This window comes from Scyliorhinus torazame, chromosome 9, assembly GCF_047496885.1.
Source record: "Scyliorhinus torazame isolate Kashiwa2021f chromosome 9, sScyTor2.1, whole genome shotgun sequence".
In the NCBI taxonomy this organism is placed as follows: Eukaryota; Metazoa; Chordata; class Chondrichthyes; order Carcharhiniformes; family Scyliorhinidae; genus Scyliorhinus; species Scyliorhinus torazame.
The window spans coordinates 143,183,943-143,209,525 of record NC_092715.1 but is presented as its reverse complement, the minus strand read 5'-3'; the positions used below and the strand labels follow the sequence as shown (position 1 = coordinate 143,209,525).

Genomic DNA, 25,583 nt, shown 5'->3' with positions numbered 1-25,583 from the left:
CCCTTCCCAAAACAAAAAAGTCTATCCGTGAATAAACTTTGTGGACATAGGAGAAAAACGAAAACTCCTTACTCCTAGGTCTACTAAATCTCCAGGGGTCTACTCCTCCCATCTGCTCCATAAAGTCCTTAAGCACCCTAGCTGCAGCCGGCCTCCTTCCGGTCCTGGACCTCGATCTGTCCAGCCCTGGGTCCAGCACCGTATTAAAATCTCCACCCATTACCAACTTCCCCACCTCTAGGTCCGGGATACGTCCTAACATACGCCTCATAAAGTTGGCATCATCCCAGTTCGGGGCATATACGTTCACTAAGACCACCGCCTCCCCTTGCAATTTGCCACTCACCATCACGTATCTGCTCCCACTATCCGCCACTATGGTCTTTGCCTCAAACATTACCCGCTTCCCCACTAGTATAGCCACCCCCCTGTTTTTTGCGTCTAGCCCCGAATGAAACACCTGCCCCACCCATCCTTTGCGTAATCTGACCTGGTCTATCAGTTTCAGATGCTTCTCCTGCAGCATAACCACATCTGCCTTAAGTTTCTTTAGGTGTGCGAGTACCCGTGCCCTCTTTATCGGCCCGTTCAGCCCTCTCACATTCCACGTGATCAGCCGGGTTGGGGGGCTCTTTACCCCCCCCCCTTGTCGACTAGCCATCTCCTTTTTCAATCCAGCTCCTCACCCGGTTCCCACGTAGCCGTATCTCCCCCCAACGGCGCCCTCCCGCCCCGACCACCCCACCCCATACCAGCTCCCCCTTCTCCCCAGCAGCAGCAACCCAGTTAACCCCCCCCCCCCCGCTAGATCCCTCACTAGCGTAATTGCACCCCCCATGTTGCTCCCAGAAGTCAGCAAACTCTGGCCGACCTCGGCTTCCCCCCGTGACCTCGGCTCACACTGTGCGAGGCCCCCTCCTTCCTGCTTCCCTGTTCCCGCCATGATTACCATAGCGCGGGAACAAAGCCCGCGCTTCCCATTTGGCCCGGCCCCCAATGGCCGGCGCCCCCAGCTCCTCATCCTCCCGCCCCCCCTCCCCCACGACATGGGGAAGAGAGAAAAGTTACAGGGTCGCAGGATTAACAACTTGGGAAATCATCTCTTCCCCCTTTTCCCCCTCTTCACCCCACATATTCGCCCCACCACTTTGTCCCAAACGTTCTTTTTCTAGCCCGCTTATTCCAGCTTCTCCTCGACAATAAATGTCCACGCCTCTTCTGCCGTTTCAAAGTAGTGGTGTTTCCCTTGATGTGTGACCCACAGTCTTGCCGGCTGCAGCATTCCAAATTTAACCTTCCTTTTGTGCAGCACCGCCTTGGCCCGATTAAAGCTTGCCCTCCTTCTCACCACCTCCGCACTCCAATCTTGATATACGCGTTCTCCCACCTACTGCTCCGAGTTTTCTTTGCCCATCCGAGGACCATCTCGCTGTCCTTATATCGGAGAAATCTCACCACCATGGCTCGAGGAATTTCTCCAGCCCTCGGTCTTCGCGCCATAACTCGATAGGCTCCCTCCACCTCCAACGGGCCAGTCGGGGCCTCCGATCCCATTAACGAGTGCAGCATCGTGCTCACATATGCCCCGACGTCCGCCCCTTCTGCACCTTCGGGAAGACCAAGAATCCTTAAATTCTTCCTCCTCGCATTATTCTCCAGCACCTCCAGCCTTTCCACACACCTTTTGTGTTGTGCCTCGTGCATCTCTGTCTTCACCACCAGGCCCTGTATGTCGTCCTCATTCTCAGCAGCCTTTGCCTTCACGACCCGAAGCTCCTGCTCCTGGGTCTTTTGCTCCTCCTTTAGCCCTTCAATCGCCTGTAATATCGGGGCCAACAGCTCCTTCTTCATCTCCTTTTTAAGTTCTTCCACGCAACGCCGCAGGAACTCTTGTTGGTCAGGGCCCCATATTAAACTGCCGCCTTCCGACGCCATCTTGCTTTGTGCTTGCCTTCCTGGCCGCTGCTCTAGAGGATCCACCGCAATCCGGCCACTTTCCCCTCCTTTTTCCATCCGTGTCCAGGGGGGATTCCCTTCTGGTTTACCGCACAGTGTTTTTAGCCGTTAAAGTTGCCGTTGGGGCTCCTATTAAGAGCCCAAAAGTCCTTTCCACCAGGAGCTGCCGAAACGTGCGACTTAGCTGGTCATCGCCGCACCCGGCTTTAATGAGCATTCATGATACGCAGATGCATGAAAATGGTGTTCACGCCACCATCCAGTGGGAAGACCTACCAGCCACTAAACTGCCATTGGGAGAATTGCTAAACGATTTTGTGCCAGCAGGTTCCCGTTTCTTTGATCCCGCTAGATTTTCCACTCCTGCCCACCAACAAATCTGCCTCAGATGGGATGGGAGAATTTTGCACACTATTTTTCTTATATCTATTCATAGATAAAAATAATCTGTGAACTTACTTATACTTTGGCATTATCATGCCACCAAGGCATGATCCACAAATAGAAAACATCATCGCAACTAGCCCATTCCAGAAGCCCAGCTCTGACGCAGAAAAATCGTGCTCAAGTAAAAAGAGTGGAAACATGCTCACGGTACCCTGTTCTCCTGGAAATAGAAATAAAAATTGATGCATAAATCAGTGGAATAATACAGTACTTTGGCAACAATCAATGAGAATGTCTTCTGGCTTGAGTGAAAATATTCTAATAATTTAAAACATTGGGAAAACCATGACCTTTAAATTCATTATTGCTTTCAGAGTATGGACATGTTTTATTTCCTAATGTGATGTTTAAGACATCTTTTTTGATCAAAACGGGGGTTACGGGTGGTGGAAGGGGGTGATTATCTGAAAGTCACATCCAATCATAATCTTCTTTTTCATAATCAACCAAAAAAATCTACAGATGTTAGTGTGACCAGCCAGTAGTTTCTACACTTGTATTCCCTGACTGTTCACTGGTTCTTCATTTGCTATATAACTTGTACTGTGCCATTAACAAAAAGTACGGTTAGTGATCTTTATTTAAACTCTGCAAATCTTTCTCACAGACTTAAATTGAAAATACTGGGAACAATTTAACTTCGCAAAGAAAAGAGAAATCAATTGACTGGCCTTGGTCAACTGTGCAGCATAATAATTATCTCCTTATAACCAGTGCAAAGTTACTTTTATTTTCTCTGCAGTTTTTGTGAATTTTGTGCAAATCAAGACAAAGGGTCATATTTCTGAACAGAACAATGCCATGCTTGGACATGCAGCAGCAATATCAAGCGCGCATAAATGAAATTCCCTTTAATTCATCACAACCTTCGAGAAAAACTGCCCTATTGTAGTGTGACATTTTTCATTTCAATTTTCCCTTTATGAACTTGTATGACAGCTGATATAACAATACATTGGTATAAAATGAAATCATCTGAAAATTAGGGTATTTCATTAATTACGCTCACTTGCAAAATTACAACTTTCAATATAAACACCACTAAAAGCACTCAGTCACTGCTAATTCATCCCTTCTTGACTTGGGAGTCACAATCATCCAGCACCTCATTGGGAAGAACGAGTTGACCTTCTACTTGTGCTGTTATATAAATGTCCGATCGTAGGGCATTGTCGTTCTCGGAGTTATTCACTTCAGTCGAAAGAATAGAAAAGCAGAATATTGTCTAAAAGATACAATGTTCTAAAAGACTTGTAAGAGGTCTTACAACACCAGGCTTACAACAGGTTTGTTACGAAACAAAAGACTTATAGAATCATAGAAGTTTACAGCATGGAAACAGGCCCTTCGGCCCAACCAGTCCATGCCGCCCAGTTTTTACCATTAAGCTAATCCCAGTTGCCCGCACTTGGCCCATAACCCTCTATACCCATCTTACCCATGTAACTATCTAAATGCTTTTTGAAAGACACAATTGTACCCGCCTCTACTACTACCTCTGGCAGCCCATTCCAGACACTCACTACCCTCTGAGTGAAGAAATTGCCCCTCTGGGCCCTTCTGAATCTTGGTTGGGATTTTCCAACATGTGTTTTCTGGCAGTGGAGGCAGCTCCCCATTTGCTGGCTGTGGAATCCTCAGGTCCCACCAAGGTCTATGGAGTTTTGTATGGCACATCCGCTCTGTTGTGGGGGAACCCACCATGCCCCCCCTTTCAGTGGGAACAGAAGATCTCGACAGCAGGACGTGCTGGAAAATCCCACCCTTAGGTGCGCATGTACAACGAATGCAGAAAGTTAGCACTCAGGTGCAGCTGGCAATTAGGGAGTCAAGTTGACCTTTATTGCGAAGGGATTGGAGTGTAGGAATAAATAAGTTGTGCAGCATTCTGGTGATACAACATCTGGAATATTGTATGCAGTTTTGTTCTCTGCAGTTAAGAAAGGATTTATTTGCATTGGAGGTAGTACAGATAAGGTTCCCTAAATTGGTTCCTGGGATGAGGGGGCTGCCCTATTTTGAGATGCTGAGAAAATTGGGCTTATACTCTCTGGAGTTTAGAAGAATGAGAGTTGGTCCCATTGTAATCTACAAAATTCAGAAAGGAACTTGATAGGGTAAATGCTGAGATTCCCCCGGAGGGATACCCATGACTGCCTTACATCTGGCCAAACCTGTTGTGAATCTCGCTAATGTGACATCATGTCAGCGAGATATGAATATTTAGTGAGGGGGGGGGAATCATGTGGCGGGAGGCCCACTAATAATATTTAAATTAATTTAAAACTATTAAAATTAGATTCACACCCTTTGTGGTTCCCCGATCCCGCAGACGGTGCATGCAAGCTCACAATCCCCCTCACAGTGTCCAATGTTAAATGTGATTATGCAATTGAACAATATTTGCTAAATAATCCTCATTGTGCTAAAAATTACACTGACAACCAATTTAAAATTTTCAGTCAAGCTAGCAGTGTGGTGCATTTGCGTGCACTGGAAGCTACAAATATTAATACAGAGGGCCCTATTCGTTGCTGATAGAAATAACACAAACAAATTGCATCTGTTTCAGCTAAACAAAATAAGTGATAGCGATTTGCTTTATCGTTCCTCAGGGCATGCCTTGATTAATCAGAGTCAAGCAATCTGGTTTAAATTTTCAAACATCACTTAGCAGTTAACTGTCAGTCACCAATAACTGGTGCATCACCATGGCGACGTATCTACTAATCACAGTCCACTTGCCACCTAATCCGCACTCTCTTCTTACAAAGATTAAAGTTGTTGTTTCCCCTGACATTGGTATTCTTGTTAATTGTCCTGATGAGTGTAAGATGAAAAGCTTTGACAAAATGTCTTTTATCAGCAATAAAGCAAAAACCTACTCCTGAAATTTCCTTAAATGCTGGCAATTTTGTAAATGTAGTAATCCAGGAAGATTACCTGATGGGCGACTATTTTTAGTAATCCATCTGGTGCTGTTGTAATTGTGGATTTTTGGATTACTGCTAAATTCTGGCCCCATTGGTCACAGAGGCTGCAATTGGGACTTGTAACATGGTACTACGATACAGTACATTAACTGTGCGACAGACATAAAGAAAAAGTAATCCCTGCACAATAATCCCCTTCTGGTACCTTACTCTTATTATGGTCTAATGACGGAAAATTACTTCACTCAACTAAGATTTACTATAATCAGTTTCTGTGTATTTCACTGTTACACATTATTCTTTGAAGCAGATTTGCCAGTCACACCTCTTTAAATCTTCTCTCAAATGCATTACATTCTTTATTAATACCAATGCTGAGGCAAAAAATTATTTTTCTGTGTCATAATAGCTTCCCCTGGTGGACCTATAGTGAACTTCAAGCTTGAGACTCCTATTTAATGCTTTGGTCTCAAAGATCTAACCTTTTTAAGTTCATATTTTCAAGTTTTGGGAACATTAAAAAGCAAGTGCCGATATGAAATATAACCCCACTCATAAATGCGTTTGGAAAAAGTGATGCATTGGATTGTCAGTATACTTGTATTCAGTTCTGGCCTTAACAACGATGAGCTAACACAGTTACCCAAGATTGACTATAACCTGTATTATAACTTTATGAGGCACATCGCTATTTTCACTGACTTATCAATGTCCATCAGTTTCTCCAGGTGGATAAATACTATTTTTTGGCTAGATTATGCTGGCTACTGACACTAGATGCATAGTCTCAGGCTTAATCATGTGTTCAGTATACACATGCCTGCAAATAAATAGGAGGGTTATGAGCTTCAGAAGAATAAGAAGTACTCAGATCAGTCCTCCATTACTTAAGCAAACCAGAATATTCTGCATTGTCACATTCCCATCCTCCCTGAATTCAGAATGTATAACACAAGGCATGTCAGAATTTGCTGGAACAGGAAGTACCCGGTTAGTTAGACTTTCTGCATCATACTTCACCGAGAAGTTGGGTAAACAGGGTTGAAAGAACAAGAGCTCTTCTTGGTGGATGAGAAAGAATGTGGAGATAAAATGGAGAGACAGATATATATGAGAAACTGAGAAAAGACAAGGGCCAAGGCTAAAGTTGAGCCATGACTAAAGTTGGAGGTTTCATCTGTGAGCAAGAGTTGGGGGAGTATTGATGTGGGGAAACAGCAGAGATTGTTCAATAAATAGTTTTCATCTTAGTGAAATAAACATGAGCTCCTCGCACTTTTGTTGCGGCGAAGGTAGAGGAAAAGGGGTTTAAGCTGATAATTGGAGATAGAAAACAGGAGCCAGGGATAATATTTTCCCCTCAGATACTTAGATAGTGAGGTTGGGCAACAAACATGATTATTTTTTAGTGGACAGTACCTTACAACTGTGGCCGAGGCTTTCTGGCCACACCCGCTGCCGGGATCTTCTGGTCTCACCAAAACTCAATAGACTTTTAACTAGCCTGCCACACCCCCCATGGTGGGTCCCGCCACAACAGTGCCGCAAAATCCTGTCTTACATTTTTATTAAATTTCAAATTTACCTTTCGGACCACTTTGATTGTGTCCGTTTCCTGTATCTAGTTAGCACTGCTGCCTCACAGCGCCAGGGACCAGGGTTTGATTCCAACCTCAGGGCGACTGTCTGTGTGGAGCTTGCACATTCTCCCCCGTGTCTACTTGGTTTCTTCCGGGTGCTCCGGTTTCCTCCCACAGTTCAAAGATGTGGTTAGGTGAATTGGTCATGCTAAATTGCCGTTAGTGTCAAACAGGTTAGGTGGGGTTACTGGGTTGGGAGGATAGGGTGGGTGCGTGGGTCTAGGTAGGGTGCTCTTTCAGAAGGCCAATGCAGACACTATGGGCCGAATGGCCTCCTTCTGCACTGTAGTGAATCGATGATCCTATGATCTGCACCCCTCAATTAACCTGTCTCCTTTATTTGGGCAAAATATCATCAACCTAAATTATTGGTCGCGATTCAATGGACTCGCCGTGCCCGACTTGGTGAAGTGACAAGGCCGATGAATCTCTAACAAGAGGCCTCTCGAGAGATTCCCAACTCTTGAGATCTCTCGTGAGATTCAACCGAACCTTGCGAGACATCGTGATCTGGATCTCGCCCTCACTGAGCAAGATCCAGATCAGCATATTTAAATACATTGTACGGCTTATTTAAATATGCTTGCACCATATTCTCCCAGGCCCGGGAACTAATGGTCTCGCCAGCGAGGCTTCAACCGGGCACTGTTTAGTCTGGACCCACACAAACGTCAACCAGGCCTAACGGCACCTGGGGGGTTTCCCAGGCCTTTGGACACCCCTGGGAAGTCGGGGACAGGACAGGGTGGTCATCTGGCTCTCCTTCTGGCACCCAGGCATCTTGGCACTGCCAGCCAGGCATCTTGGCACTGATGGGGTTCTTGGGTGGCACTGCCAAGCTGGCTGGGGAATTGCCAGGTTGTCCAGGTGGCAGTGCCAGGGTGCCCACGTGCCAGAGTAGCACTGCCAAGGATCTGGGCCTGAGGGGGGTCATGCGCATGAAAGACGGGATGGGAAGATGTATAAAGGGTGGGAGGGGTGTTAAGGGCGGTATGAAGGGTCCTAATAAAGGTTGGGGGTGTGAAGGATGTGGATCCTGCAAGGGAGGTGGCCCAAAAGAGGGGGTGGGGAGGCCTGAAAAGGGAGGTGGGCCCTTAGGCACTCCTGGGGGTCTACCAGGGGACCGGAGACCCCCAGGTACTTGCCCTGTGGGCAAGGTGGCATCCTGGCACTACTGTTGCCACCCGGGCATCCTTACAGTACCAGCCTGGCAGTGCCAAGGTGAGTGGCATCCTGGTACTGCTAAGATGCCCAGGTGGCACTGCCAGTTGGAGGGGCACTGCCAGCATACCTGGCTGGCAGTTTTCACGCGACGTTAATCGGGCTGGAGGAGTGCAATGCGCGGGGGCGCACGGGGTGCCCTGGGACCACTTTATAGTGTGCTGGTGCTTGGGGGGGGTCGCATCAGGAGCTCGAGAGATCAGGATGCCAGTTAAAAATAGCATCCCAATCTCTCGCTGCATTAGGAGTTCCTCAGTGCAGAAGCCGGGGCTGTGTGCTGCCTCAGGCGCGCATTCCCCACTGAGGTCCCGTACCTAACCAGATGGACGTTAGATGGAGGGGTGTTTCTCGGCGCTGCAAGTGCCGGGAAACACGCAGCTAAACACATTCGCTCTGGGACTCTGTTCGCATTTGGTAAGATTGGGCCCTGAGTGTGATTAAATAGTAGTATGGATCTCAGACAAAATGTCGGCAAGAAACACTCCGCAACACTTCAAAAGATCAAATTCAGGTGTGAAGTATACAGTAAATGGCAGAACCCTTAGCACTGACACACAGAGGGATCTGGGTATTCAGGTCCATAGTTCCATGAAAATGGCAATGCAGGTGGATAAGATGGTCAAGAAGGCATACGGCATGCTTGCCTTCATCGGCCGGGGCACTGTATGCAAGAGTTGGCAGGTCATGTATAAAACTTTAGTTAGGCCACATTTGGAATATTGCGTGCAGTTTTGGTCACCACACTATCAGGAGGACGTGGATGCTTTGGAGAGAGCGCTAAGATGGTTTACCAGGATGTTGCCTGGTCTGGAGGATGTTAGCTATGAGGAGAGGTTGAATAAACTCGGATTGTTTTCATTGGAAAGGCGGAGGTTGAGGGGAGACCTGATTGAGGACTACAAAATTACGAGGTAGACAAGGTGAATAGTCAGAAGCTTTTTCCCAGGGTGGATGACTCAATTACAAGATAGCTCAGGTTAAAGGTGAGAGGGGGAAATTTTAGGGGAGATATGCAGGGAAAGTGTTTCATGCAGAGGGTGATGGGTGCCTGGAACACGTTGCCAGTGGACGTGGTGGAGGCAGGCACAATACCTACCAATGTTTAAGATGTATCTTGATAGACACATGAACAGGTGGGGAATGGGGGAATATAATATAATATAATAATCGCTTATTGTCACAAGTAGGCTTCAATGAAGTTACTGTGAAACGCCCCGAGTCGCCATATTCCGGCGCCTGTTCAGGGAGGCCGGTACGGGAATTGAACCCGCACTGTTGGACTTGTTCAGCATTACAAGCCAGCTATTTAGCCCACTGTGCTACACCAGCCCCAGATCGTTTGGGCAATAAGTAGCAGATCTAAATAAAGAATCTGGGATCGGCACAGGCTTGGTGGGCCAAAGGGCCTGTTCATGTACTATTCTTTGTTCTACTTGCCCAAATGACACTCAAGAAATCTTTTGATTGAATAGCACCCATTACCTTTTTCTCCCTCCACAAATGCTGCCTGACATGTTGAGTATTTCCAGCATTTTTTATTTTTATTTCAGATTTCCAACATATATACATTTTGCTTTTGTTCCCCTTAGTTTACCATAAATTGCAAACCTGACCACTTTGTGCTAAGTTTCAGTTTGGGCCCTGATCCTGGTTTAAGACTGCGAAGTGAAACTGTTTTACAACAAAACTACAGTTGTTGCACATGTACTCTAAAACTGTGCTTCCCAAACTTGCTTGATTGAAGAATCCCTTTTCAAATGGATTAGTAATTACAGACATCTAATCCAAATTCTAACACTATATTGGTACGAGCTATGAGGAAAGATTGGATAGGCTGGAGCAGCGAAAGTTGAGAGGGGACCTGATAGCGGTGTAGAAGATTATGAGGGGTCGTAGATAGGGTGGATAAGAAGGCACTATTTCAATTAGTAGAGGGGTTAATAGCCAGAGGGACATAGGTTTAAGGTAAGAGACAGAAGGCTATGAGGGGAGTTGAGGAGAAATGTTTTCATCCAGGGGGTAGGAGGAGTCGAAAACTCACTGCCTGAAAAGGTGGTTGAATCAGAAACTCTCGCAAAATTTGATAAGTATACAGATATTCACTTGCGGTGCCATATCTCCAGGGCTACGGGCTATACTCTGGAAACTGGCATTAGTGTAGTCAGATCTTTGTTGACTGGCGTGGACATGATGGGCCAAATGGCCTCCTTCTGTGCTGTAAACATCTATGAATAATATATTAAAGTGCTGCATGCACAGCATGTTTTGATAATACTTAGAGGAAAACAGATATTTAGTGTAGCAATTTGAGGACAATCAAACAGATGAATGCAGTGATAAAATAGTCCCAGATACCAGGGATAAAACTTGTAACTCCACTAACATTCTAATGCTTGCCACATAAACCGCTTTTAATGTGATAAAAGATTGGATATGTGCGCCATTAACACACAATCAGTTCACAGGTGACATCCAATACAAACAACTATTTGCCAAATCAATATCAATAGCATTTCACTATATTTAAGGAAGTCTTGTGGTGCAGTGGGAGACGTCCCTGTCTCTGAGCCAGAAACTCTGGGTTTGAGTCCCACCCAGTGTCGTGTTAATCACCCTGGGGTAACACGGGCTGCAACTGGATGCAGTTGTACTTGAAAGTAGACTCCAAACTATGGTGTTGGTTCAATACGCTTTATTGAACTTGTTAAGCAGTGCACACAGTTCGCTGTGGGTTTGACACTCTACTAATCTAAGCGTGCTTACTATAACTAACTAGACTAGACTAGTTCTGAGCCACGTGTAGAAGGTGCTAACTGATATATACACCCTGACTGTCACTCCAGTTGTCACCAGTGGAAAGAGGCAGAGTGTTGATGCCTCGTGTGTTTTGTAGTGGGAGACCACCTTCTAGTGGTCTGCCTGGTGATTGGTTGTGTTCTGTCCTGTGTGTTGATTAGCTGTACTGGGTGTCTGTCACTGCCTGTCTGTATCTCATTATGTGCATGAGTGCATATCATGACACCCAGGATGTGATGACCAAGGAGGGTGTGTTCATAATGGGGTCAAACAGCACGGTTAGGGCAGCATGGTGGCGCAGTGGGTTAGCAGTGTGGCCTGATGGCGCCGAGGTCCCAGGTTCGATCCCGGCTCTGGGTCACTGTCCGTGTGGAGTTTGCACGTTCTCCGCGTGTATGCATGGGTTTCACCCCCACAACCCATAAATGTGCAAGCTTGGTGTATTGGCCATGCTAAATTGCCCCTTAATTGGAAAAAAACTGAATTGGGTCCTCTAAATTTTTTTTTTTTAAATAATGGGGTCAAAGAGGTTGAGTGTCAACCTGCAAATCCTTCCAAATATGCCAATAACTAGCGGTAAGAGTGAGAGACTCCTGGTCAGCCATGCTTAATGTGATATAAACTTGGCTGTGGAAACAGACAGAAATCTGCATTAGTACACCACTGCGGGAAGAGAATTGAAATGAAATCACTCTATGTAGATGTCTAATAGGTTCAAAGCAGGCTATTAATTTATCTGTTCAAAAATAACTTTCCATAAACAAGTGAGTTCTCATCCCTCCAATTCTATTTAAGAGTTTTCATCGAAAATTGCATTCTTGGGAATATTTAATAGACCTGGGCAACCCAGCCCAATTTCTCAATTTTATTTAATCATTCAAGGAATTTACTTTATTGGAAAGTAGTGGAATTAAGTAAATCACACTGACAGCTTTTCCATGATTATTCAAATCAATTCAACAAGACAGAAAATGCCAAAAATAAATAGCAGGACAGGCAGCATCATAGAATCCCTTCAGTGCAGAAGGAGGCCATTCAGCCCATCGAATCTGCACAGACCCTTTGAAAGTCCACCATACCAAGGCCCAATCCCTGCTCTAGCCCTGTATCCCCACCAAACCTTTGGACCCTAGGGGATAATTTAGCATGGCCAATCCACCTAACCTGCACATCTTTGGACTGGAGGGAGGAAACCGGAGCACCCGGTGGAAACCGACTCAGATACAGGGAGAAAGTGCAAACTCCACACAGTCACCAGAGGTCAGAATCAAACCCAGGTCCCTGGCGCTGTGAGGCAGCCGTGCTAACCACTGTGCCATCATGCCGCCCCTTGCAAACAGTACAAGTCCAAATTGAATGCATCCTATAATAGTAGCATTTGACATCCCAGCTCCCATCGCCTCCTACTGAAATTAAAAGGCAAAACCTATTGCACAACACTATGGCATCAGGGTTCCGTCATTGTGGGGAATACCAAGCATCCGTGAGCTTCGGAGGTATATCTTCTTTCATTCTTCTCTCTCTCACCCACCAGGAACCACTGTCCAGAAAGATACCCCAGCACTGATAAATGTATCATAGCTACATTTCTCGTGGCTAGTTTCTTGTCCATTTTTAAATTTTACTCAAAATATGGGGCTGGATACACTGTTTTGGAGGCTAAGTGCCGACGCCGGGCTGTGGCGTTTTGCGACGGAAAAATCAGCACCGAACCATTACCGATCCTACGACCGGTGAGGGGCTCGCAGCCACGCCGAGTAAAACTCCCGGCTCCCACGATATAAACGCCTGGAGAATGGCCGGGTCCGTGGTCGTGCTTGCGTACGGTCACGCCATAAAACATGGCGCCGGCCATGCGTGGACCCAACCTGCCATATACGGCCCCCAGGGCCACCCTCTGGCCACCCGCCTCCAGTCCCCCCAGTCCCAGCGGACGCCCATCCGGCCAGCTGCTCGGCTGCCGGCCGACTGTGGCAGCACTGGACACAGTCCGCAGCCGCCACGCTGTGTTCCTGACCGCTGAGACCACAAGTGAGCCGCGCCATCGGGAACTCGGCCCCTAGGCGGCGGTGAATCGCGGAGGTCCCGGAGAATATAGGGTCATGCCCGCTAATAATATGCCAATGGTACTTAAAAGACGCGTGGTGAGCAACACATTTCTGCCATTTCCGGGTTGCCCGAGAATCACGATTTGGCGTCAAACTGGCACCTACCGCAATTTTGGCATCGTAGGCTATTCTCCGCCCAACCGCGTTTCGCGATTTCAGCATGGGCCGACATTGAATCCCGCCTATGATTTGACTGAATGAAGTGAATGCCGCTTAATGCAGCACGTTAGGATTTATAACAGTCCACTTTATACACCATCTCCTCCACAAGATTAATGTGGTAGCTACGGTAAGATCGTCTCATTCTGAAGTTGTTCGATTATTAGAAATAATTCTCAAAATATTTGAGACATTTCTGAGAGACTTGATAAGGTGCAACACAAATGTACATCTTTCTCCTTTCACTATTATTAAATTTACATGTTAATTTCACCCTAATAATACTTCATCCAGTATCCTGAAATATCTGACCTTGCACCATTTGCCATGTTGAAAACAGGGGCAAGCACGAGTACATTTATTCATGAGTAAAATTGGATTCTGTGACCTTTAATTGAAGTTGTCATGTCCTGTTATTTTAACAGTGCCATGTCAATAGTGTTTGGATGTTGGCTATTGATTTAGTCTGAATCAGAAATAAACACCTGAAATCAAAGTTACCTTCTGGAGTGAAGTATAATGTCAGGATTTATTTTTTGAGGGGTGCATTTTTTCTGTTATATTATTTTTATATTCCTTCAAATCATACTTGAGGAGTTACCAGTATGGTACATTTAGTGCAGCCTAAAATCACCATCAATATTAATGAAACTCAAAAGCATCCAAACTTCCAATTGTAACAATATAGCACTGTAGATTGCAATGATGCAGCACTGAAATCACAACACAATTTGTTAGCAAAAGGAGAAAATATGTATATATTATTGTTCAAAACTGTCCGTTAGAGTTTGGGGTGTTGCAATAGCAACGTTGCCTCCACAGATCCAATTTTTCGATGGAAATAAATATAGACATCGGGTCAAATGAAAGCATCAGTCTCAAAAACTAACAAGGTTGGGCAGCACGGTAGCGCAGTGGTTAACACTGCTGCCTCAGTGCGCTGAGGTCCCAGGTTCGATCCCGGCTCTGGGTTACTGGCCGTGTGGAGTTTGCACGTTCTCCCCATGTTTGCGAGGGTTTCGCCTCCACAACCCAAAGATATGCAGGGTGGGTGGATTGGCCACGCTAAATTGCCCCTTAATTGGAAAAAAATGAATTGGGTACTCTAAATTTTAAAAAAACTAACAAGGTTCTTATTTGATGTATGACTCTCCAGTGATTTGCATGAAGTAATGATAATAAGCTATCCAAAATCATTTTATTCCACATGCATAATTGCACCATCCACGTTGATGAACTGTGTAATGAAAGCACAACTAATAATAATAATCTTTATTAATGTCACAAGTGGGCTTACATTAACACTGGAATGTAGTTTCTGTGAAAATCCCCTCGTCACCACACTCCAGAGCCTGTTCAACCCTTTTCCCATGAGTGAAACCCAAATCTGGCGGCAGATTGAAAATTACTTATGGAAAACAGTAAAGCTTGGAGAGCTATCCATCGGCCTTTATTGAGGACTGGGCCTTCTTGGCTCAGCCACTCAAACAGAGAGGTTTTGACATGCAGTCATTTCAGTTACATAGTAAAACATCCTAACCAAACTGTACTCAGCAAGTTCCCACAAAGAGTAATGAAATAAAGGACCAGTTCATCTATTTTTGGGGAGCATTAGTTAACGGATGATAATTGGCCAAGGCATTGGAGATCTCTCTGCTCTCCATATAGATTTATGGGATCTTCTGCATCCAACAGACATACCTTAGTTTAACATCCCATCCTAAAGGTGAATATTGCTTTGATAAATGCAGTGCTAATCTTCACATCGCGGCTAAACAATTGCTGCGATTTAACGACTTCGTCACGCTCGACTTGGGGCGCTTTCAGGGTGGAACTGGCAAGGTACCAAGCGGACATTTTGTGGTGGCGGCGGTCGGGCTGAGGGTGCCCTGCGGAGGTGTTGGGGTGGTGAGGGGCGGGCCGGGACTCCCCCTCATAGTCAGTTGGGGCTGTGGAGGGGTTAGGGGTTGCATTAGGGGCTCCAGAGATATGGACGCCATTTTAAAATAGCATCCTGATCTCTCGTTACACTGAGTGCCGGCGAGCAGAGCTTCTCGGTGCAGAAAATGGGGCTATGCACGGCCTTGACTATGCGTTCCCCGCTAAGGCCCCCAATCTAACTGGGGTGGGGGCAGGTTGTTTTCATCAGCGCTGCGAGCACCAAGAAACATGAGGCTAAACGCGTTGGCTATGGAACTTTGTTCCCGTTTTGTTAAATTGCACCTAAAGTTTGATTTCGGGCGGAAAAGCCAATGAGAATCCTGCCAGCTGTTCCAGCATGATTCACATCGCAATCCACCCTTAAATCATTTTTTTGGAGCTTTGGTGGCATTCTCACTGAATTCTCCCACACTTCGAATTTTTTCTGGAGTGGGGACCAAAATGGACAGCAAGATCAGCTGCTCAGAGATAGAGGTGCCATTTTTAAAGGGTGTCCCAATCTCAAAGTTATGTTGAAGGTCCCCCAACTTCGCCCCCACCGACAGACATCGCAACCCTCCCACAAACATGGGTAACACCCCCAACCTTGACACCGGAGGAGCAGCTTTCCCCCCAATCACTAAATGTCCATGTCACTCCCCCCCATACTATGCAGGCATGAGGGTGACACAATGGCCCACCCGCTTGGTCTATCCTCTCAAGCATCGGGTTCAACCCAAGTGAGCAATACCCTGCTATGGGGTCACCGAGGTCCCCTTTAAGGTCCCCACTTTCAGCAACCATCCCTCATGCACCCCCTTCAGGCTCTCAATTACCTCACCTCTCTTTCATGGCTCCCCTCAATCCACTCCCTCCTTTCATATCCCCCTCAATTGTACCCCCTTTTCATGGCCATGACCTCTCTCAGGCCCCATGCCTTGGCAGAGCCCCTTGTCATCCTCGCATTGCAAATGTGCCCTGTCCTGACCACCAGGGGGCTCCAATGGCCTCTGCTCCCACCTTCCCCTGCCCCCACCCCGGCGTGGCCGGGCAGCACGGTAACATAGTGGTTAGCACAATTGCTTCACAGCTCCAGGGTCCCAGGTTCGATTCTGGCTTGGGTCACGGTCTGTGCGGAGTCTGCACATCCTCCCCGTGTGTGCGTGGGTTTCCTCCGGGTGCTCCGGTTTCCTCCCACAGTCCAAAGATGTGCAGGTTAGGTGGAGTGGCCATGAAAAATTGCCCTTAGTGCCCAAAATTGCCCTAAGTGTTGGGTGGGGTTACTGGGTTATGGGGATACGGTGGAGGTGTTGACCTTGGGTAGGGTGCTCTTTCCAAGAGCCGGTGCAGACTCGATGGGCCGAATGGCCGCCTTCTGCACTGTAAATTCTCCTTCTGCACTGTAAATTCTATGATGGCCATCACATCCGGTTTACATTTTTGGAAACCAGTACTAATTCCCACCGGCCGCACACTCTGCCAGTGGGGGGCAGTGAACCCTGGAAACCAAGAGACTCCAGCTTCGAATGGGCTGAATATATTTAACTTAGTATAAACATTTATTTAAATAAGTGAGTCTGGCTCACGCCCAGTGATTTTGCTGACTGGTGAATCCGCTATAGACAGAACGCATAGACGGAAGTAGAAATTACAGAACAACGTTTGCTTCAACACAATTACAATACTCCTCCACTCCCCGAGTGGTCTCCTTCCTCAACCTGCAGCTAGGCCGTGGTCTTTATACAACTGGCGCTCTCCTTGTAAAGGGGAAATCCCGCGCCCTTAAAGGGGAAGTTCATAATCCGGGGAGCTCACGGGAAATCGTATATCCTGATCCTGGATCTCCATTGGGGTTATAACACTGACTAGTTTTGAATTGCATTATTTTAGAGGGACATTTAAATTATATGACTTGATAAAAATCTGAACATTTGGACAGGCCTCTTAAAATAACTGAATATTATTATCCATTTGTAAATACGGAGGACAGAATGTTATGCACCCCCCCCCCCCCCCGTCCTCCAAGGCTGCAATTTCACGCTTGGGTCTGAAGGGCCGAGCTTCGGTTGGGAAACACCCCCTTTCACCTATTGGTTGTGGGGAGGGTGGGAAACAGAAAAAAAAAAACTCTTTTCCATCTCAGGCACAAGGAGGAGGGCAGGGAGTGCCTTAATCTGAAGGCCCCTTCAGTGTTAGGGTGCCCTCCCCTCCAAGACCATGAAGCTGCAGGCCCCCCTCCCCACATTGGCCTATGCCTCGTGACATGATCACTCCCCTCCCAATCCACCAGAGCGTCCCCTACCTTTCCAGCCGAGGAACACTGAGGACTTACCTTTCAATGGTCCTGGGACTAAGTTCCAGGCAGAGCGCTGTAGTACTGCTTCTGGCCACTGTAGCACTGCGCCTGGCTGAGTTGGAAAGCTGTCAGCCAGTCTGCTTGGCCGACAGCTATCATGGGTGGGGCATCCTTCTAAAGGCGGATGGAAGTCCCACCCATGGCAATTAACACTCAATTGAGCATTAAATGCAATAAGAGCAATAAGCGATTTTCATTTTCATTGATTTAATTTTCAAATGCCACTAGACTTTCAAGAGACAACGGTGGCACATTACACGACAACTTAAAATAAACGTTATTATTGTCATAAGTAGGCTTACATTAACACTGCAATTAAGTTACTGTGAAAATCCCTTAGTCGCCACAGTGTGGCGCCTGTTCGGGTACACTGAGAGTTCAGACTGTCCAATTCACCTAACACCACGCAAACATGGGGAGAACGTGCAGACTCCGCACAGACCGTGATCCCAAGCGGGAATCGAACCTGGGACCCTGGCGCTGTGAAGCAACAGTGCTAACCATTGTGCTCCCATGCTTTCGGCAGCGTCGATCGCTCACCATCCTTAAAATCCTACCCAGAATCTATCCCTGAATAATGTGTTACATTGTAATTTCGAGTATGTGCAAGAAGAGTTGCCCACATACTTTCTCGGAAATAACTTTGTAAACTTAGTAGTTTACAAAAATAGGAACTGCAAGAGTATTGTGGTCATGATTTTTGAACATTATTTTATTACCTTTTGTGAAGACAACTACAGTCTACAGGGAGACTTCTACAGGGAAGCTTCAATCTGAGCTAAGAAAATTGTCAAATGGCTTTTCATTATACATTTCTTGTTTATATTTGTTTGAAATAAACTATTCTGGTTTTGTGTCGCTGCAGTTTGCTTTTGATTTGTAAATCGGGAAGAAGCTGATGAAAAACATGCATGCCTTAACTTTATTACTGACTGGTTCAGTGAGCATCTTGAAAGCTGCCTTTTGTTTTTGAAGGGCACAGCAATTTGAGGATGCTCACTCATGCCAGCTTATAACTCGCACCACTTAACATCATCTACAGTACTGATTGTGGTGTACACCTACCACAAATGCAGGACAGAAACTGCACGTACAGTTAAATCCTGTTAAGTTTGTCAATAAGGCAGACAACTGACAGACAAGGTTGTTATTTCATTAGATATCCAGAACTAACAGATCAGCAACTGAAATTTTGAAATACTATGAAATCAGAGACTGGGACTCCTTTCATTATTGCCAACCACCCACTCTCCAGCATAAATTTCTCAGAGGGTCCCTGTGGAGTTAATTGGAATTCATCTTGGCAAAGTGATATCGTTGCTGGGTGGAGCAAAGGCATCAGGTATCTTGAGCAAAGCAGTTCAGTTCTGATCTGAATGAAGCTGTGTCCAGAAGTCAAACCGTTTGTTCTCCATGCAGTTCAGTTAAGAGATTAACAGTCTTTAAAGAAGTGCAGATTTGTCTGAGAACAAGGGAGAGCTGAAACAAGCTGAGAAGTATCTTCTGATGGCATACAGCCAGAATTTCTGCATGGGTCTGATAGGAGTCTGGGGCGAAATTCTCCGGTATCGGCGCGATGTCCGCCGACTGGCGCCCAAAACGGCGCAAATCAGTCGGGCATCGTGCCGTCCCAAAGGTGCGGAATGCTCCGCATCTTGGGGGGCCGGGGCCCAACCTTAAGGGGCTAGGCCCGCGCCGGAGGAATTTCTGCCCCGCCAGCTGGTGGAAAAGGCCTTTGGTGCCCCGCCAGCTGGCGCGGAAATGACATCTCCGGGCGGCGCATGCGCGGGAGCGTTAGCGGCTGCTGACGGCATTCCCACGCATGCGCAGTGGAGGGAGTCTCTTCTGCCTCCGCCACGGTGGAGACCGTGGCGAAGGCAGAAGGAAAAGAGTGCCCCCACGGCACAGGCCCGCCCACGGATCGGTGGGCCCCAATCGCGGGCCAGACCACCATGGGGGCACCCCCCCGGGGCCAGATCGCCCCACGCCCCCCACCCCCCCACAGGACCCCGGAGTCTGCCCGCGCCGCCTTGTCCCGCCGGTAAGGTAGGTGGTTTAATCTACGCCGGCGGGACAGGCATTTTAGCAGCGGGACTTCAGCCCATCCGGGCCGGAGAATAGCGGGAGGGGGCCCGCCAACCGGAGCGGCGCGATTCCCGCCCCCGCCGAATATCCGGTGCCGGAGAATTCGACAACCGGCGGGGGCGGGATTCACACCAGCCCCCGGCGATTCTCCGACCCGGCGGGGGGTCGGAGAATCTCGCCCCTGATCTTTTCTTTAAAGCAGTGTCAACAAATCTCTCTTCCTTAAAGAAGATAGAGTTACAGTCATACAGCACAGAAAAGGCCCTTCGGCCCATTGAGCCTGCGCCAGTCAAAAACAACCTCCTAACTATTCTAACCCCATTTCCCAGCACTTGACCCATAGCCTTGTATGCCTTGGCATCGCAAGTGCACATCTAAATACTTCTTACATTATACGAGGGTCTCTGCCTCCACCACCCTTTCAAAGGCAGTGCGTTTCAGACTCCCACCACTTTCTGGGTAAAAAGATTTTCCTCATATCCCCTCTAACCCTCTGCCCCTTACCTTAAATCTATGCCCCCTGGTCATTGATCACTCCACCATCCCTTACCATCGCTTTCAGCCTCCCATGTGGGACCTTCTCAAAAGCCTTGCTGAAGTCCAAGCAAACTGCATCAAATGCATTTCCCTCACCTACAAACCTGGTCACTTCTTCGAAAAATTAAATCAAGTTGATCAGACATGACCTACTCTTCGCACAATCATGCTGACTGTTGCTGATTAATCCCTGCCTCTCCAAATCCAGTTCAATTGTGTTCCTCAGAATTGCTTCCAATAGTTCTCCCACCACTGAGATTAGACTTACTCGCCTGTAGTTTCCTGGTTTATCCCTTCCTCACTTCTTGAATAATGGTACCGCATTGTCTATCCTCCAGTCCTCTGGTACCTCTCCTGTGGCCAGAGAAAATTATTGCCAGCACCCGTGCTATTTCCTCCCTCGTCTCTCTCAACAGCCTGGGATATATTTCACCTGGCCCTGGAGATTTGTCTACTTTTAAGCTTGCCAGACCACTCAGAACTTCCTTTCTATGTTAATCCCTTTAATTTTATTGGTCCTTCTCCCTGATTTCTATACCCACACTGTTCCTCTCACGAGTGAACACTGACACAAAGTATTCAAAAGGGCGGCACAGTAGCACAGTGGTTAGCATTGTTGCTTCACAGTGCCAGAGTCCCAGGTTCGATTTCCGGTTTGGGTCACTGTCTGTGCGGAGTCTGAACGTTCTCCCTGTGTCTGCGTGGGTTTTCTCCAGGGTCTCCGGTTTCCTCCCACAAGTCCCAAATGACATGCTTGTTAGATGAATTGCACATTCAGAATTCTCCCTCAGTGTACCCGATCAGGCGCTGTAGTGTGGTGACTAGGGGATCTGCACAGTAACTTCATTGCAGTGTTAATGTAAGCCTACCTCTGACACTAATAAATATTATTATTCATTTAGAACGTTACCTGTATCCTCCAGCTCCAGGCTGGATTCTCAGCCCCGCCACATTTCTGTTTCACCCCGCCGGCGGGATGCTCCGTTACGCCGGCTGGTCAATGGGGTTTCCCATTGTGAGGCGGCCCCACGCCGTCGGAAAAACCCCGGGTTGCCGGCAAAACTGAGCATCCCGCCGGCGGAGAATCCAGCCCCACATCTCTGTGAAGCAAATATTCCTGAGTGCCATTGGTACTTAATAGTGGATTGAGAGCTGAATGGGGTTTGTTCTTGTTGTTTAAGTGGGAATAAAGATAGCAACTAAGGATACTGTATTTGCTGTATTGTTTAAGGGTATTTGTACGCTATTTTATGGTGTAATTTTAACGATTTTAGTACCATTTTAGTGATAAAATTTATTTTAATACATTATATCCCTATTTCTTATGCAATCATTCCAGGAACGAAGTTCCTTTATTCAGAGTCTTACAAAATTAAAATAAAATATTGGGGTTTCTGTCCAGTATCCTAGCCACTGTTGGGGTCTGGTCCAGGATCGTAATACTGAACCAAAAGTATACCACCAGAGAGAGCAGACACACGCTTCATAAACCAAGCTATGAATCTCCTATCCCACCAGAGGGAGCTCCACAGCAAACACTTTCATTCTTTTGATTAATTCAGTTTCCTCTGTAACGTGAGGTCTTGCAAACTCTTAGTGCCCCGAGCTCACACTGTTCTGTTCATTCATCACCCCTATTCTCAATGTCCTGGAATGATTACCAGTCTCCATTTTAACATTTTCAGATTTGTTTTCAAATCCCTCCATGGCCTGGCTCCTACCTAACTCTGTAACCTCCTCCAATACTATAACCAAATAAGATCCTTGCATTCATCCAATGCTGGTCTCTTGTACATCCCTGATTCTCAATACTCCCATCTTTCATGGCCTTGTTTCAGCTACTGAGGTCCAAAGTTCTGGGATTCCTTCCCTAAGCCCATCCGCTTCTCTCTCACTCTCTACCCCTTTACAATTCCTTAAAGTCTTTCTCTTTGACCAAGTTTTTGATCACTTTTTTTGATAACTCCTTATGTAACTTGATAATGTTTCCGTGAGGCACCTTGGGACATCTTATTACTTCAAAGACATGATATAAATGCAACTTGTTGCTGTTTCCAAAAAACAAATTGGAAAATATAGGGTGCAATCGAATGGCCACGCTTGCGCCCGAGAAACAACGCGCCGTGGCCAACGTGGCCAATAGAAGCCGGAAGACCACGCTCCCGGGATCCAACTAGCTCGCATCGCCCTGCAAGACCTAACGCAATCTCGCGAGACGTTGTGATGTAAATCCCGCCCACTGAGGCGAAATCACTTTTTGGCAAATCTACATGTTACAGCGAGACAGCTGGTCTCACTGTAAAATGCAGTTTCCCAAGGCACCCGAGGCATTGAGATCTAGCCCCTTTGCCTCGTGGACCTTGTGCGAGTGCTGTTCAGGCTCTCCCAGGGGATCGGATTCCCAGGTGCATGCCTGTTGAGCAAAGTGATACACTTGCACTGCTGATGCCACCTGGGTTTTTGCCTGGCACTGTCAAGGTGCCCATGTGGCACTGCCAGCTTGCTGGTACTCTACCAGGGTACCAGATTGGTGGTGGCAAGCTGGTATTTTTAGTGCGGTGGCCCAGGGACCCCTCATAGTAGCTTGGGGGGAGGAGGCAAGGGTGGCATCAGAGGCTCCAGAGATTGGGATGCCAATTAGAAATGACTTCCCGATCTCTTGTTACACTGAGGTTTTCCAGTGGGTGCAGCGCCCCAATGCAGAAAGCTGGGTTATGGGCGGCCTTGGCTGTGCATGCCCCGCTGTGGCCCCCTATTTAACCCAAGTGCCACTCGATAGTATTGTGTTTCTCAGCGCTGCATGTGCCAGGAAACACGTGGTCAAATGCGCTCGCGATGGCACTTCATTGCCATTTAGTTAAATCGCACCTATAGTTATTGAATCAACATTAGTAAATTACTAATATTGTTAGTGAAAATATGTCAGATAATAACATTTCTAAAGCCAACAAAACCTAATTCCCTGATTGATTAAATTAGTAAATTTACTCTCTGTGGGCTAAACAGCTGGCTTGTAATGCAGACAAGGCAGCAGCGCAGGTTCAATTCACGTACCAGCCTCCCCGAACAGGCGCCGGAATGTGGCGACTAGGGACTTTTCACAGTAACTTCATTGAAGCCTCCTTGTGACAATAAGCGATTTTCTTTTTCATACTGTGAAAATGAGTCATTCCAAGTGAGGAAGGTACCAAGCTCAATCCTAAATTTACAATAGTAGTTTGGGTGTAGAATTTGACAATCAATATTAGCTGACCAGAGAACACTGCATGAAGCCAACATTGTATTGCATTTAATTCAATAATTTTCCTCATAATTTCCTAATAATTTTCAGCACAAATACTCTTCATACTCTCTCCATATTCAGAAGTACCAACAACTGCCTACCAGTAGAGTATACAGTGAGGTCGCTGTATGCATTTATTTTTTAGCATGCAATGCTCAAGTCGTTACTCAACTGGGCAAACTGTGAACTGTGGGGAGTGTTCGTGAGAACAGAGATGTTTAGGGGGCTTGACATGTACGTCAACATGGGCAAGGAAAATTACTGAAACAATTGAAAAAGTGATGCTTTGATTGTGATTCTTTTTTCTATTGGTTAAATTTTTAAAGATGCATGATATATTATGTTCTGCTCCCATTGATGGCAAGTTTGGAGGCGGGCAGGGTATTAGGCAGGCTACTAATGTAGCTGGACCCCGCTGCCTTCCCACCTCCACCAGGATTAAGCTCTGGGCGAGAAGGTCCATGGTCGACTCCACCCCACTGCTACTTGAGGCCCTTAATTGGCCAATGAATGACCACTTAATGGTCTTATCCCATTGCTGCTGCTATGAACCCAACTGCAGACCGATCTGTTGACTTCTGGCATCCACAACAATTAGAACTGTGTGTCAGCTTGTCACCTGCAGGGGGATCTTCAATCAAAGGCATTCATGCCCATGGTGTCTATTCCCCTGCATTCCTCTCCCCACACCCCCACCCCGCAACACCCACACCCCCACCCCCACATTACTAACCCCTGGCCTGGGCTGCATTATGATCCTGGGACTCCAGTGCCTGTCCTTCCGACAGCAGCTACAGCCTCTCTAGTGGCACTGTTAGAACACAGGCTGACAGTTCTTGGGAGGAAAGATCTGCGTCCCGGGGACCTGGATCAAGGGGATGGTCCAATGCTGGCCTCTCCACTGTGTGAATGGCTTCTGGTTTGCCAGAAGGTGAGACAGAACCCTCAGCAAGATTGTGCCCATTTGCAGATGATACAAAGATCTGTAGAGGGGCAGGTAGTATTGAGGAAGCAGGCGGGCTGCAGAAGGTCACGGACAGGCTAGGAGAGCGGGCAAAGACGTTGCAGATGGAATACAATGTGGAAAAGTGTGAGGTTATGCACTTTGGAAGGAGAAATGGAGGCATAGACTATTTTCTAAATGGGAAGATGCTTAGGAAATCAGAAGCACAAAATGACTTGGGAGTCTTTGTTCAAGATTGTCTTAAGGTTAATGTGCAGGTTCAGTCGGCAGTTAGGAAGGCAAATGCACTGTTAGCATTCATGTCAAGAGGGCTAGAATACAAGAGCAGGGATGTACTTCTGAGACTGTATTAGGATCTGCTCAGACCTCATTTGGAGAGCTGTGAGCAGTTTGGGGCCCCGTATCTAAGGAAGGATGTGCTGGCCTTGGAAAGGGTCCAGAGGAGATTCACAAGAATAATCCCTGGAATGAAGAGCTTGTCGTATGAGGAACGGTTGAGGACTCTGGGTCTGTACTCATTGGAGTTTAGAAGGATGAGGGGGGATCTTGTTGAAACTTACAGGATACTGCGTGGCCTGGATATAGTGGATGTGGAGAGGATGTTTCCACTTGTAGGAAAAACTAGAAGCAGAGGACACAATCTCAGACTAAAGGGACGATCCTTTAAAACAGAGATGAGGAGGAATTTCTTCAGCCAGAGCGTGGTGAATTTGTGGAACTCTTTGCCGCAGAAAGCTGTGGAGGCCAAATCACTGAGTGTCTTTAAGACAGAGATAGATAGGTTCTTGATTAATAAGAGGATCAGGGGTTATGGGGAGAAGGCAGGAGAATGGGGATGAGAAAAATATCAGCTATGATTGAATGGCGGAGCAGACCCGAGGGCCGAATGGCCTAATTCTGCTCCTATGTCTTATGGTGTTATGAACTACCATAGGCATTGAGCTAGATTGTTTGTTGTAATCTGGGGCAAGATTTTTAGGTCCGATAGAGGCAAGTACAAAAGCAGGGAGGCGGGAAATTTAACTCCACTGGACGCTGCGCCAGTTTGACATTGCCGTGTCTGCCACTACTGATTTTGCTCAGAATGGGCAAAGTAGGACCTGATAACTCACCCAATTTGGGTAACAAGTCAACTGATTGGTTAACAAATTCATTGGCAGCTAATCAAGGGCCTTTTT

General features: G+C 46.9%; 1 protein-coding gene across 4 annotated transcripts in view; it reads right to left on the bottom strand.

Moving 5' to 3' along the window:
• The window catches only part of mfsd3 (major facilitator superfamily domain containing 3), a 163,496-nt gene that overhangs the window by 116,354 nt on the left and 21,559 nt on the right, over window positions 1–25,583 (bottom strand). For all 4 annotated transcript variants that reach the window (XM_072516591.1, XM_072516590.1, XM_072516589.1 and 1 more), the window contains exon 3: window positions 2,416–2,563. In XM_072516591.1, the coding sequence (XP_072372692.1) occupies window positions 2,416–2,563 (148 nt within the window). The remainder of the gene's footprint in view (window positions 1–2,415; window positions 2,564–25,583) is intronic.